Here is a 15,486-nt window from a genome sequence, read left to right as displayed (position 1 = left end):
TCTTGAAAAAATTTTCTTTTTTATGCTTATGTTGGAAAAAATTGAAATTTTTTTTTAAAAAAGTTACTCCCTAAAAAGCTAACCATTCTACAGTTTCACATTCTTTTCCAACAAAATTAGAACATGTTTATTAAAGGTAAAGGTTCCCCTCGCACATATGTGCTAGTCGTTCCCAACTTTAGGGGGCTGTGCTTATCTCCGTTTCAAAGCCGAAGAGCCAGCGCTGTCCGAAGATGTCTCCGTGGTCGTGGGACTGGCATGACTAAACGCCAAAGGCGCACGGAATGCTGTTACCTTCCCACCAAAGGTGGTCCCTATTTTTCTACTTGCATTTTTTATGTGCTTTCGAACTGTTAGGTTGGCAGAAGCTGGGACAAGTAACGGGAGCTCACCCCGTTATGAGGCACTAGGGATTCGAACCGCTGAATTGCCGACCTTTTGATTGACAAGCTCAACATCTTAGCCACTGAGCCACCGCGTCCCTTTTATGTTTATTAAAAATGTTCTATTTTTGTGTATCATATGTTTAATCAGAGCCTCTTAACAGGATCCCCATGAATTCAGAGGAACTCTGATCACAATGTACATCAGTTTTACAGGATACAGATAATCCAAAAAAATTTCATGTCCAACATACCTGCAAGATCTTCATCAAGACAACCTCATCACTTGCAGGATCTGTGCCCACAAATCGGGCATGTGTTACAGCATCTGCCAAGTTTTCCATTCCTTCAGCTGTGCCCTCATGATTTGAATCTAAGAACATAAAATAATGTTTAATAAACCAAGAGCAGTGTAAACAGACTTCCTAGTAAAATACACCACCTTTATATTCATGATTTTCCTTCTTCCCATTCATCCATAAAATTTGTCGTACTACTAGAACCATAATTTAATAATTAGGACTTTACATCCTGAACCTACAGTAAAAAGATTAATAAACATTGTAACAAGATATCAATCATTTTATCTCACTTCCACCACATTTCTCAATCTGATCAAATGGCTGTGGGTGATTGGGCTGCCCAGGTCTGGGAATATGCCAACTTTGATCTTGGATGGGATAGCATTTCCCCCTTCAGAGTTGGTACACAATCTGAGGGTCTTCCTGGACTCACATCTTCTTGAAGAGCAGGTGTCATCTGTGGCCAAGAAGGCCTCTGCATAGCCACACCTGGTGTACCAATTGTAACTTTTCTTAGGTTAGGATAGGAATGGGCAATTAAATTTTCCAAGGGAGTCACATGAGAAACTGAGACTATTGTGGAGGGTCACTGCCACTGCCCCCATCCTACTGCTCACTGCTGTCCTGCCCTGCTTCAACTCCCGCCCCCTGCTTCCCAGCAATGCCATGGGCTGGATAGGGAAAGCCAAAGGGCTAGATGTGGCCCACAGGACTTAAAATGTCTAGGTCTGGATTAGGAGGTTTTCAGACAGCCTGGTCACCTCACTGTTGACTACTGCAACATGCTTTATGTGGAGCTGCCCTTGAAGACCACTCAGAAACTTCAACTGATCTGAAATGTGGTAGAACAAACAATACAGATAATCCTCCATTTACAAATGGTCAATTTAGCAACCATTCAAGTTATGATGGACCATTGAAATTGGTATATAATCCAGCTTCTTTTTTTTTCAATGCAAAAGTTTTACAGTTACATTTTCACCCCACTTTCCCCCCCCCCCAACCCACCCCTCACTCCCCACCCTAACCCCCCCAAACCCCCCCTAACCCTCCCCCTCTGACTTCCACAGAATATAATCCCATCAAAATCCCCTTTTTTTATAAAAACTTGAACCCCTCAAGCCCCCTTATAATTTTTTCTCTCTTCACAATTCATACATTTCTATTTTTATATAACTTTCAGTGAAAAACAATTTGATACTTCCTAACTTGGTATTTTTTCTGCACATAATCTATCCATTTTTTCCATTCCCATTCATAAGTCTCTTGTGAGCGATCTTTTAAATATGCTGAGATCTTCGCCATCTCCACAAAACTGGCCATCTTGAAAGTCCATTCTTCAATGGTGGGTAAAGCTTCATTTTTCCAATATTTACCTATCAATAATCTTGCTGCTGTTATCATGTACAATATCAGCTTAGTTTCATCCAATGTAAAACCCTTTACTATACCCAATAAAAACAGTTGTGGAGAAAATTGAATTTTTTTCTTCAAAACATTCTGCATAACCCACCATATTTTTATCCAAAAAGCCTTAACTTTCTTGCAATTCCACCAAACATGATAATATGTAGCATCTAGACTATCACATCTCCAACATTTTGGCTGAACATTAGGATACATACAGGATAATTTTTGGGGATCTAAATGCCATCTGTAAAACATTTTATAGAAATTTTCCCTCAAATTCTGCGATTGCGTAAATTTAACGTTCTGAACCCATATTTTCTCCCATGTTTCCAACATTACTGGTTCTGCAAAATTCTGTGCCCATTTAATCATACAATCTTTAACCAATTCAGTTTCTGAATCCCTTTCTAACAAAACATTGTAAAGCCTTTTAATATGCATTGGACCTTTCTCTTTTATATGTCTAACCAATTCTTCCTCATGCAACATAATACCAGTTTTTTGGTCCTCTTTCCATCTCAATTGTAGTTGATTATATTGTAACCAAGTTAAATTAATCCTTTCGTCCAACAGTGTCTGTAATGTCTTCAACTGCCATCTGCCCGCATCTGTAAAAAGAACCTCTTTGTATAAAAACCCCCCGAGTGACATTATATTTGTATTCCACATAATATGACCAAGATCCATCCATAGCGGTATTTTATAATCCCATTTGAATCGGTGCTTCTTCCAAACTCTCATCAAAGAGTCTCTAAGTATATGGCTTTTAAATACTTTATCCACTTTGTTGTCATAAAATAAGTAAGCATGCCATCCAAAATCAAGGTCAAAGCTTTCTATATTCAATATTCCAGTCTTTTTCCTTCCGAACCAATCGCTTGCTTGAGTCAAAACTGCTGCTTCATAATATATCTGTAGGTTTGGGAGTTTAAGGCCTCCCCTTTCTGGAGCATCTTGCATAATTTTTAATTTCACTCTCGGTTTTTTCTCGTTCCAAACAAACTTATTCACTCCACTTTGCCATTCTTTCAGCTGTTTATCACTTTTAAGCACCGGAATCATTTGAAACAAAAAAAGAAATCTTGGCAAAATGTTCATCTTAACTGCTGCTATTCTTCCAAGTAACGAGAGCTGCAGCTTTTTCCAAGTCTCCATATCTTTTCGTACATCTCGCCATAACACCTCATAATTGTTTTGAAATAGTTTCATATTTGATTCTGCAACCTGAATTCCTAGATATTTAACCTTTGATACAATCTCAAAGCCTGCCATCCTTTCAAATTCATATTTTCGATCTTGTGTCATATTTTTAACTATCATCTTAGTTTTTTTCTGGTTCAGTCTAAATCCTGATACTGTACCATAATCTTTTATAATGTCTTTCATCTGGATTATTGATTCCTTCGGTTGTGAAAGGGTAACAACCAGGTCATCTGCAAATGCCCTTATTCTGTAATCCTCTTGCCTTATCACTATACCTTTCAAGCTGTTCGAATCCCGTATTGTATTCAACAAGACTTCTAGTGTTAAAATAAATAACAAAGGGGATAACGGACAACCTTGTCTTGTTCCTTTTTCAATATTAAAATCTGTTGTTAAATTTCCATTAATAATAATCTGTGCCTTTTGCTCTTGGTAGATTGCTGAAACCGCTTGTATAAATTGATCCCCAAAGTCCATCTTTTTCAAAGTCTTTAATAGAAAATTCCAATCCACTCTGTCAAAGGCCTTCTCCGCATCCAAAAAGACCAGCACTGCAGGGATCTGTTTATTCTTCTCAAGATATTCCAATAAATCTATAACTTGCCTTACATTGTCCTTCATATATCTACCCTCTATAAATCCCGCTTGATCATCATGAATCACCTCTTGAATTACTGGCATCAACCTGTTGGCTAGTACTTTTGCATAAATTTTATAATCATTATTCAGAAGAGATATTGGTCTATAATTCTCCGTTTTTTTAGGACCTGCTTGCTCTTTTGGTATCAAAGAAATATAAGCTGTTTTCCATGATGGGGGTATTTTACCCCCTTGTTGTATGTTACAAAATAAGTCTCTAAGTTGTTCCACCATATCTGCTTGCAAAGTTTTATAATACACTGCAGTCAAGCCATCCGTTCCCGGAGCTTTGGCAGTTTTCAGTTGTTTAATTGCTGCAATTATTTCCTCCACTGTTATAGGGTGATTCATTCTTTCCTTTTGTTGATTAGTAACTTTTGTAACTCTTTTATTTTCTAAATATTTTTCTATAAGTCCATTCTGTATATCATCTTTAGCATATAGTTTAGTATAATAATCTACAAAAGCTTAATTAATTTTTGTTGATAAATTTCTTTCCCTCCAATATCAATACAGTCGATAGTCCGCATACTCTGTTTCTTCCTTAATGTATAAGCCAGCCATCTGCCCGGTTTATTGGCATTACAGAATGTATTATGCTTTGCGTATTGTAAATTTGTTGCAACTTGATCCGCCATAAGCATTTGGAATTGATCTTTCAAAAGTTTTATAGCACCACGTATTCTTTCATCTGCTGGATTTTTGATAAGTAACTGTTCTTTTTTCTTTATTTCTGCTTCAATTTCTAATCTTTTCTTTTGTCTATTCAGTTTATGTTTAGAATTCATATGAGTGAGTACCCCTCTCATATACGCTTTACTTACATCCCAGACAATTTCAATAGGGGTACCCTTGTTCAAATTAATTTCAAAAAATTCTTTCATCTGCTTCTTAAGTTCTATTATATTTTTTTCATATCTAAACAAATTTTCATTTAATCTCCATGATCTTCTCTCAATTTTTCCAATCTCAATTTCTATCCATACTGAGCTGTGATCAGATAAAATTCTTGGAAAAATTTTAGTTCTTTTTGTTTTAACAAGTAAATCATTTGATAATAAAATAAAATCAATCCTTGAAAAAGATCTGTGTCTATCAGAAAAAAAAGTATAGTCCAAGTCTTTTGAATTATGTATTCTCCAAACATCTTTTAATTCCAGATCTTCTTTCATATCAAAAAAAGTTTGTGGTAGTCTAATCCTAGACTTCGCCAGACTTTTTTTATCTAATTTAGAATCAATTATTCCATTCCAGTCTCCCATAATCAAAATAGATCTATAATCCCATTGCAATATTTTAGTATGCAAAATTTTATAAAAGTGATCCTGTTGTTGGTTAGGAGCATAAATTTCAATCACAAGAATTTGACCATGTACAGTATGCAATTCAATTGCTACAAACCTACCACCTTCATCTGCTTCTATAATTTTAGCTGATAATCTTTTGTTTATATAAATAACCACACCATTCTTTTTTTCCAAGTTTGAAGCTATAAAGTGTGATCCTAATTTGGAGTTTATCAAGTATTTTTGATCTTGCGTTCTGATATGAGTTTCTTGTAGACAAGTTATATCATTATTAAATTGTTGCAAATATGTAAATATTTTCTTTCTTTTCTGTGGTGAGTTCAGTCCATTCACATTCCATGACAAAAACTTAACCATCATGTATACTTTTTTGAAGCGACGAGCAGAATTGCCGGATGTCTTCCGAGGCCACCGACTTTGCTCTCCCCATGGCTTCACTGTGTTCTGTAGTACTCTTAGCTCCTTTTTTATATTGTTGTGCCTTAGCTCTTTCTTGCAATTGTTTTTCTTTGAGTTGTTTTGAAACCGCACGAGTTATCCGCTGGTCTTTAGCTTCAGCCATACGAGCTAGGTCCAAAGCCACATCTCTTGTAGACAAAATTGGAGAGGATTCTAGCAGGGGCTCCTCCAGAAAACCTCCTACAGCACCCTGCGCTTCTATTGGATCTAATTCAACCTGCTTAAGCTGCACTTCCAACTCTTGCTGGGGTTGCTTCTCCTTATCACTCTCCTTTATCTCCAATACAGTAGATGAACGTGGAGATGGTGATCTCTCCTTAAAAACAGTATGGTAAAAATGTTCCGCTTTTTCAACAGTATTCAGTCGATATCTTTCCCCATGATACTTCAAAATTATACCCGTTGGGGCATCCCACCGGAATGGTATCTCTAATTTGTTTAATTCCTTTACTAAAAAACCAAAGTCTTTTCTATCTTGACTTCCGTTTTTTCTGGCTCCGGTGAAGACGGTGCCTTTTTAAGGACCGCCAGCCCCGCCGTTTGTAGAGCCGCTTCGATCGTGAGAAGCGGCTTGGAAACTCCAGAATCTGCAGGATTTGAAGGAGAGAATAAGCAAGGCACAGGTTGAGCCCCTGTGAGCCCCCAGAAGTTTGCTATTGGGGGGGGAAACAGGCGCGGCTCCCTCCCAACTTGCGAAGACTCCGAGCGGCGTGGGACGACTCTGCTTTCTGCAGAGCAAGCCGGCAGCAGCAAACACGAAAATTGAATGAAACTAACTTTACCAACTAAAAAAAACAAAAACCTGAACCCTGAAACCAAGGAACTGCAAGTATTCTTTCTCTTTGTGATTTCCCGATTTTACTAAAAACTAACACGAGCGGAAGCAGCTTGAAAAGATGGTGCCGCTCCAGCGCTAACAAGTTAACAAGCTGAAAGGGAGAGTGATTTCCTAAAGCTATTCCAACAAGTTACATTGTTGCGCTGTTTGTAGCAAGCACAGGAGAAGAGGGGGAAAAAAAATCCCTTTTTAAAACAAGTTGATCTTACAGTCTAATTCTACTTCTAATTTGCCTAAAAAACTGGGGGACTTTTTTAGAGGACTTTGTGGTGTTGGAAGAGGAAAAAGGATTTCCCTTTTTAGAAAATCTAACCTACGTGGCAAAATGGCTTCTAAAAAACAGGAAAGCAAGGCAGCAGGGGGGGGATCCCCCACACACAAGCCTGAAGAGCAGTTTGATTTTGAAAAATTAAAAAAATTTATCACTCAGGCTTTGGATGATAATTTTCAAAAATCACAACAGGAAATGGATGATAAATTTCAAAAATCACAACAAGAAATTAAGCAGGAAATTAGTGAAATGAAAAACTTGGTGAAAGAGAATTATGACAAGGTGACTGATAAATTATCAAATGTGGTTTCTGGCCTGTCAGAAATTATTATTAAAGTGGATTCTAAATGGGAAGATTTTAAATCAGAAGTGAATGTCAAAATAAAGGATACTGATTTTAAAATTGCTGATGTGGATAATAAAATGCAGAGAGTTGAAGACGAGATTACGATGATGCAATTCCGGTCCATGGAATTTGCTATAAGAATTAGAGGTATCAAGGAGAGTGACCGGCAAGATCTGAGACAGGTTTGTGCTGATGCCTTAGCTGTGTTGTTAAAAATTAATTCTGATGAGATTTTTTACAAAATAGATAAAATTTACAGAGTGAATTCGTGGGTGGCCAGACAAAGACAATTACCAAGAGATGTGGTGATATATTTCACAGATAGAATGAGAAATGATATTTTGCAAAAATCTTTTCTTTCCTCTGTGCAAGTGGAGGGAACTCAAGTTGGAATTTATAAAGAATTACCTCCAAAGATGCTGAAAGATATAATCCAGCTTCTAAGTTATGGACATTGCAGCACCCCCACGTTCACGAGTAAAATTTGGATGCTTGGGAATCTGCCCGCCTTGTGATTGACAGCATGGACACTGTAGTGTAGAGGCTCCTCCATCCCACCCTGCCACAACCCTGCAAGCCTGGGGCCTGCTTTCCTGCCCTGCAGGTTTCCCATAGACCTGATTCCCACCCCATTTCCTCCTCCCACCCACCACCCACCCCCATAGTTAATTAGCCACTTACCTTTTACTGTAGATCTCCTTCTGGAAGCAGCAGCATAGTGGAGACTGCATAGCTCTGTCCTAAAAATGGGTACCAACTTGAGAACAGCTGCAATGAATTGTAGTCTTTTCAAAATGGTGCCCACTTCCAGGACAGAAACATGTAGCCTGCAGGGAAGCTGACAGGCAGAGCAACCTGTTCTCCTTTCCTAACACAAACTCCAGATCCCTAGAGATTTGGGAGATTGTACTGGGAAAGAAGAACGGGCAACCACTTCTGGGACAGAAGGAGAGTGTGAGACCCAGCAGAATGGAAAACAGGCCCAAGGCCTGTGAGGGCCTGGTGGGGTGAGAAAGCAAGCCCAAAGCCTGCGGGGATCCAGTGGGGCAGCAAGAGCATTGTCAGGCTCAGGGAATGTGAGCTGGAGAGATGCTGCTATATGAGGGTCTGTTATGTGACCCATTGCTTCATTATGTTTACCATATTTTATCTTTATTTTGCTATATTTTATTGATTTTATTGTACAGGTAGTCTACCACAACTGGGACCAGCAACTCAATGGCTAAGTAATGTGGTTGTTAAGCAAGACCTCACATGACTGCAATTTTTTGGTTTTACTGGTAGCTTCTGCACTGATTCTACTTGTTGGGAGCTGGCTGTAAAGTGTGCAAATAGTGATCACATGACCCTGGAACAGTGCAACTTTGAAATTGAAAGCTGGTTGCCAAGCACCCATAATATGATTATGTGACCATGGGGATGCTGAGATGGCTGCAACTACTAGGATCCATCATAAGTCCCTCTCATTTAGCACTAGTAACTTCAGCACAGTAACTTCAGCACAGTTGCTAAATTAAGTAAGGACTACCTTCATTATTATTATTATTTTAGCCATATAAAATACAAAACATAATCCTGTTTATTCATTATAAAAGCCAATCCAAATTTCAGTTCTCCTGGGATCATTAATATATAATTCTCGGACAAGTAATGGTTCTCTAAGTCATCAGTTTTAGTTTCTAATAAAAAACAAAATAGTCTCAATCCATACCTATTAGTCCATATGAAATGAATTTGTTTACTGATGTCAGAGCCAGTCCAGTAATCGGGCCTGTAGTATCTTCTGATCGAATAACTTCCAGAAAAGGTCGAAGAAAAACAATAGGTTCAATGGCTGAAAGTTCTAAATCAGAAGACAAAATTAAAATCATAAAAATTACTTGTAGAACAGGGAAAATATTCCTCCAGTGAAGGAAGAATCTTGCTGAGATTCAAGTCTGGCAACCCCAAGACGAGTTCATTGGTTTATTTATTCACACTTATATTCAAATAAACTACACGAAGAAATCTAAAAAGTTCTTTGTTTTATATATCAATATTTATTTGTTATTATTATTTTATTAGTCATATTTCTATTATTATTTATTTATTTATTAAATTTATATCCCGCCCTTCTCCCCGAAGGGACTCAGGGCGGTGAACAGCCAAGAATTAAAATAACATACAATATAAAAGTTAAAATAATTAAAAATAAATTAAATTAAACGGCCGCCCCAATTTAAAACCCCTAGCTATACAATTAAAAACTAACCCATAAAACCTATTCAGGCCAGGCCGGCTTGCTGAAATAAAAACGTCTTCAGGGCCTTACGGAAAGTGCGGAGATCCGGAATCAGCCGTATTCCGGGAGGTAGCTCTTTCCAGAGGGCGGGTGCTCCCACAGAGAAGGCTCTCCCCCTGGGGGCCGCCAGCTGACATTGCTTGACCGACGGCACCCTGAGAAGGCCCTCTCTGTGAGAGCGTATTGGCCGGTGGGAGGTTATCGGTAGCAGAAGGCAGTCTCGTAAATACCCTGGCCCTAAGCCATGGAGCGCTTTAAAGGTGAGAACCAACACCTTGAAGCACACCCGGAAGACCACCGGGAGCCAGTGCAGCTCGTGCAGGAGAGGTGCGGGAGAGGTGTTATATGGAAGGACTCTGGGCGGCTTACACCAAAGACAGTTTAGTAATAGCATATTTTCCCCAGCAATCTGGGTCCTCATTTTACCCACCTATCCACCTCAGGATGGAAGGCTGAGTCAACCTTGAGCCGGTGAGATTTGATCCGCTGATCTGCTGAACTAGCAGTCAGCTGAAGTAGATGCAGTACTGCCCTCTAACCACTGCGCCATCTCGGCTCATAAGGTGAGCTGAGGTGCAGAATACAATACAATAATAGAAAAAAGGTACAAAGTAAAAAAAAATGAAACTTATTCACTAAAGGTAGTCATTATTTTTATTACAATTTTTAATTGCTAAGGTACCTGTAATTTCTCTTGTATAACCTGAAAGTGCATAATCATTCAGTCTTCCTTCCCTTCTCCCTTCCCACCTCATCCCAGTTTAAATATTACTCAGTTTGATAATATATTATTTTAACTAAAAGGTACATAAATTCCGGCAGGCCTGGGGCTGTTGATCTCGCTGTTGCGATCTTGTGAGATCCGGCCATGAATGGTGTAAATGAGTTTTAATGTTTTAATTTTAAAACATGTTTTATAATGGTTTTTTTTTTAATGCATTGTAAGCCGTCCTGAGTCTCCGGAGAAAGGCGGCATATAAATTGAACTAATAATAAAAATAATAATAATAAATTGCTTTTATAACTATTATGATTACCAGCAGGAATATTTAGATAGATAGATTAGCAGAGTTGGAAGGGACCTTGTAGGTCATCTAGTCCAACCCCCTGATCAAGCAGGAGACTCTACCATCCCCGACAAATGGCAGACCAATCTCCCCTTGAAAGCCTCCAGTGATGAAGCTCCCACAACAAGATGTTTCGCTTCTCATCCAAGAAGCTTCTTCGGTTCTGACTGGAGGGTGGGTGATGATTTCAATGATGTTGTAACTTCCAATGGTCGCTAAATGAAAGGTTATAAGTCAAGGACTATCTGTAGGGTTAGGGTTTTGGGGGAGAGAGGGACTGGAAGTGAGATAATTGTAGTTAACTGCAGAATGTATATTGTTATAACATACTCATCCAGTTTTCTTGCATTACTGGATTGTTTCCTTAGCAAATTACACAATTTGCTAAGGAAAGGCTCTATGTTCTAGAATTGGAGTGTATGGAACTGCCTTGAATTGCAGGAGACCCTAGTAATGAAGTTTAGAATAAACTAAAACGACTGGTAACATTTTTCTAGGATTTGAGACACCTCCATCCATGGAGAAAGAGAATTCAGAGATTCTACCCCTGAGCTGTACCATGTTCTTTTCTCTTAGAAACACTGGTGAGCAGAGCAGAGAGTGTCAATGAGTTTATGGGGAGTTCAATTGCCTTTCAGATGGAAACAAACAGATATATTCACTTTATTTTCATTCTGTTGATCAGCCACTTCTTTCATTTGCTCACATAATAGAACTTTTGAACTTTATTCAACACAAATGCTATTAGAACTACCTGTTTGTTTCTGGAATGTAAGGTTTTCTGTCTGGTTGCATAATTAATAAGAACAACAATTCAGTGTCATCAGAAATAGTTATGAGTTTGTTTGTTTGTTTATCAATCAATCAAATTTACATAGCTGCCCATCTCACCAAAAGCAACACTGGGCAGCCATAACAAACATATAAAATCACATATAAAAACAATAATATAAAGAATATAAAAACCACTTTAAAGGGTAAATATTATCAAAAAGCAGAGGTACAAACCTTCGGTGAAAAGAAAATAAAAATAATCAGCTCAGCAAAGGAACCATCTAAGCAACTATCCAGTTCCCTGGAAGCCCCTGGCCTTCCAGGGCCTTGAGGGCCAGGTCCCTCAAGGGCCTTGATAATAACCAGGGCCTTGAGGGCCTTCCAGGCTGTCAAAGGGGATGGAGCTAATCCAATTTCAGGGGGAAGAATATTCCATAAGGAATTTAATAAATGAATCCACTACTATCAGTATGCTAGTATGAGGGGCCCTTGGTGCCCTCTGACCTTGCTTGTTTTCTTGCAGACCTTTCATTACCCAAATCAGGTAACATCATCAGAGCTACTCTAGTTTGAGTAATGAAACATCTGCAAAAAAAACCCAAAAAACAAGTAAGCTCAGACAGCATCAAGACTTCCCATTTCAACCCTATGCTACAAATATGCTCCTTTATTAGTATGCTAGTATTGTTGTTAGTTGCGAAGTCGTATCTGACCCATTGTGACCCCATGGACAACGTTCCTCCAAACTTTCCTGTCCTCTACCATCCTCTGGAGTCCATTTAATCTCAGGCCTACTGCTTCAGTGACTCCATCTAGCCACCTCTGTCGTCCCGTTCTTCTTTTGCCCTCAATCTTCCCAGCATTAGGCTCTTCTCCAGTGAGCCCTTCCTTCTCATAAGGTGGCCAAAGTATTTGAATTTCATCTTCAGGATCTGGCCTTCTAAAGAGCAGTCAGGGTTGATCTCCTCTAGGACTGACCGGTTTGATAGCCTTGCGATCAAGAAGACTCGCAGGAGTCTTCTCCAGCACCATAGTTCAAAGGCCTCAATTCTTTGGTGCTCAGCCTTTCTTATGGTCCAACTTTCACAACCATACATTGCAACTGGGAAAACCATAACCTTGACTATACGCACATTTGTTGGCAAGGTGATGTTTCTGCTTTTTAGAATGCTGTCTAGATTTGCCATAGCTTTCCTCCCCAGGAGCAAGCAGCTTTTAATTTCTTGGCTGCAGTCCCCATCTGCGGTAATCTTGGGGCCCAGGAAAACAAAATCTGTCACTACCTCCATTTCTTCCCCATCTATTTGCCAGGATTTGAGAGGGCCAGATGCCATGATCTTAATTTTCTTAATATTGAGTTTCAAGCCAACTTTTGCACTGTCCTTCTTCACCAGCATCAAGAGGCTCTTTAGTTCCTCTTCGCTTTCTGCCATTATACAGTGGTATCATCTGCATATCTGAGGTTGTTAATATTTCTCTCAGCAATCTTAATTCCAACTTTTGATTCATCTCGGGTTGTTGGAAAGGAGTGTTTGCTATGACCATCATATTCTCTTGACAAAATTCTATCAGCCTGTGCCCTGCTTCATTTTGTACTCCAAGGCCAAACTTGCCTGTTATTCTGGTTATCTTTTGGCTTCCTACTTTAGCATTCCAATCCCCCATGATGATAAGGACATAATTTTTTGGTGTTAATTCTATAAGGTGCTGTAAGGCTTCATAGAACCTGTCAATTTCATCCTCTTCAGCACCAGTGGCTGGGGCATAGTCTTGGATTACTGTGATATTGAATGGTTTGCCTTGGATTCGAACTGAGATCATTCTGTCATTTTGGGGATTGTATCCCAGTATTGCTTTTCCTACTCTTTTATTGATTATGAAGGCTACTCCATTTCTTCTGAGGGATTCTTCCCTGTAGTAGTATACCTGATGATCATCTGAATTAAATTCACCCATTCCTGTCCATTTTAGTTCGTTAATTCCTAAAATGTCAATGTTCAGTCTTGTCATCTCTTGTTTAACCATGTCCAGCTTGCCTTGATTCATGGGTCTTACATTCCAGGCTCCTATGGAGAAAAAATCTTTACAGCATTGGACTTTCCTTTCTCCACCAGATGCATCCACAGCAGAGCATCATTTCGGCTTTGGCCCAATCGCTTCACTCTTTCTGGCGCTACTAGTACTAGCCCTCTGCTCTTCCCCAGTAGCATATTGGACACCTTCCGACCAGTGGTGGGTTGCCCCCGGTTCGGACCGGTTCTATAGAACCAGTAGTAAAACCGGCGGGAGGCTCCGCCCACCAACCCCAACGTCATCAGGAAGCTTCTGCGCATGCATGTGTGGCCCCATTGTGAACCGGTAGCAAAGGTACGTAGAACCAACCCTTGCTTCCGACCTGAGGGGCTCATCTTCTGGCATCATGTTTTTTTTTCCTTTTGTATTGTCCATGGGGTTTTCATAGCAAAAATACTGGAGTGGGTTGTCATTTCCTTCTCCAGTGGATCACATTTTGTCAGAATTCTCTGCTATGACCGTCTTGGGTGGTCCTGCATGGCATAGCTCATACCTTCATTGAGCTAGGCAAGCCCCTTCGCCACGACAAGGCAGTAATCCATTAAGGGTAGATCAGTGTTAAAACCTAAAGAAACAGCCTTCTAGGGCTGTGATAGTGTCAGAGTTTGTTGCAGAAATCACATCCAGAAAGCACACACAGATAACTGATTCAACAGAATTCATTAACTTCACTTTATATACATAATAACACAAACGATACCAACAGCAGATTCTTCCAACGTGGTAGAGAGTTACAGGCAAAAACACAGGCAGAAGAGAGAACAGCAGAGATGAGTTTCAGTTTCAATTCAGCAGACAGACTAGACCAAACTTGTTTGCTAAACCATGCCCAGGCTCCCTGCTGCCTCCAGCAAATACTGTTTCAGTTTCCAAACAGTCCTCATTGGCTGACCCAGTTGCTATGCCTATTCATTGGCTGACTTTCTTACCATGTCCTATTCCACCCAGTCCCCAATGGCTGACCTATTGCCATGTCTATCCCAGTCATGAACTCTCATACACACTGACAGATGGGATCTCTATCACTTGCAGTAATCCAGCCAGTTTACCAAGTATTTGTTTATATCTTTATCCTGCTGTGATGTGGTCTTGGCACAGTTGTACCTCCTGCCCTAAGGGCACATATAAATGTGTATTGTGTAGCATCTGCCCTCCCTCCACTGTAAAAGGAACAGAATGCCTTTTTGGGATTCCCCTGGAAGTCATCCTTCAGAGCCTGGCATATGCTGTGCCATAATCCAATCAAACAGATCAACAGCCTATCTTCTTTTTACTTTTCGTGTTAGAAAAAATTAGGAAGGGTCTCTTCTGAGTCTCTTGCCTCATCCATTATCTAGCTGTCGGTTATGCTGTTGAGCGTAGCCGTTGGGTCATTTTTTTTTATTATTTGATTTATATGCCACCCTCCTCCGGAGACTCAGGGTGACTTACAATGCATTAAGCAATAGCCTTCATACTTTTGTATATTTATACAAACTCAGCTTATTGCCCCCAGAAACTGGGTCCTCAATTTACCTACCTTAGAAAAGATGGAAGGCTGAGTCAACCTTGAGCCTGGGAAGATTTGAACTAGCAGTAATTGCAGGCAGCTGAATGATAATAACAGGCTATTAGTCTGCTGCGCCACCAGGCTCTTTAGGGTCATTGACCTTCGGTGAGACAGGGACTTGTCTATCCTGAGCATGTGAAGACAGATTCCAATGGATTGAGCAGATGGAACCTAGCAGAATAGGACAACGGTCATGAAAGCGGTCTCTACAAGCGACGTGATACGGCAAGACACTAAAGATGCCCTGGTCAACCACTGCACCCAGCCCATCTCCAACTATCTCGACTCTTGTCCTGCCATTGGAACAAGATGGAATCTGGGAAGAGAGAGTGAGGCTGACTATGCGCATCTCTCCCTCATTTTAATCCAATTCACATGCAAGTCTTGACATCCCAACTGTTGTAAACCTTTAAAATCCTGTGGCAATGGGCCACAGGATTTGCAGCAGGTGTGGATACAGGAGGTATAGATACACTGGGAGCTGTAGCCACAGACCTGCATGCAGGTGACTCAGGTCTAATGGTCATCTCCTTGCTGACTGAAGCAACAGCTGGATTTGGCGTCTACCTGAGTGACTGAACAGC

At 40.0% G+C, this 15,486-nt stretch overlaps 1 protein-coding gene across 1 annotated transcript in view; it reads right to left on the bottom strand.

Annotated features, from left to right (window-relative positions):
- Positions 1–15,486, bottom strand: part of GBF1 (golgi brefeldin A resistant guanine nucleotide exchange factor 1) — a 374,794-nt gene that overhangs the window by 283,177 nt on the left and 76,131 nt on the right. The window contains exons 4-5 of the mRNA XM_070946393.1: positions 8,870–9,001; positions 638–756 (exon numbers count right to left, since the gene is read on the bottom strand). Of these exons, the coding sequence (XP_070802494.1) occupies positions 638–756; positions 8,870–9,001 (251 nt within the window). The remainder of the gene's footprint in view (positions 1–637; positions 757–8,869; positions 9,002–15,486) is intronic.

The sequence above is a fragment of the Pituophis catenifer genome, unplaced genomic scaffold (genome assembly GCF_029215685.1).
Source record: "Pituophis catenifer annectens isolate HBS135680 unplaced genomic scaffold, rPitCat1.0.hap2 SCAF_6, whole genome shotgun sequence".
NCBI classification, from domain to species: Eukaryota; Metazoa; Chordata; class Lepidosauria; order Squamata; family Colubridae; genus Pituophis; species Pituophis catenifer.
This window is presented reverse-complemented; position numbering and strand designations above follow the sequence as displayed.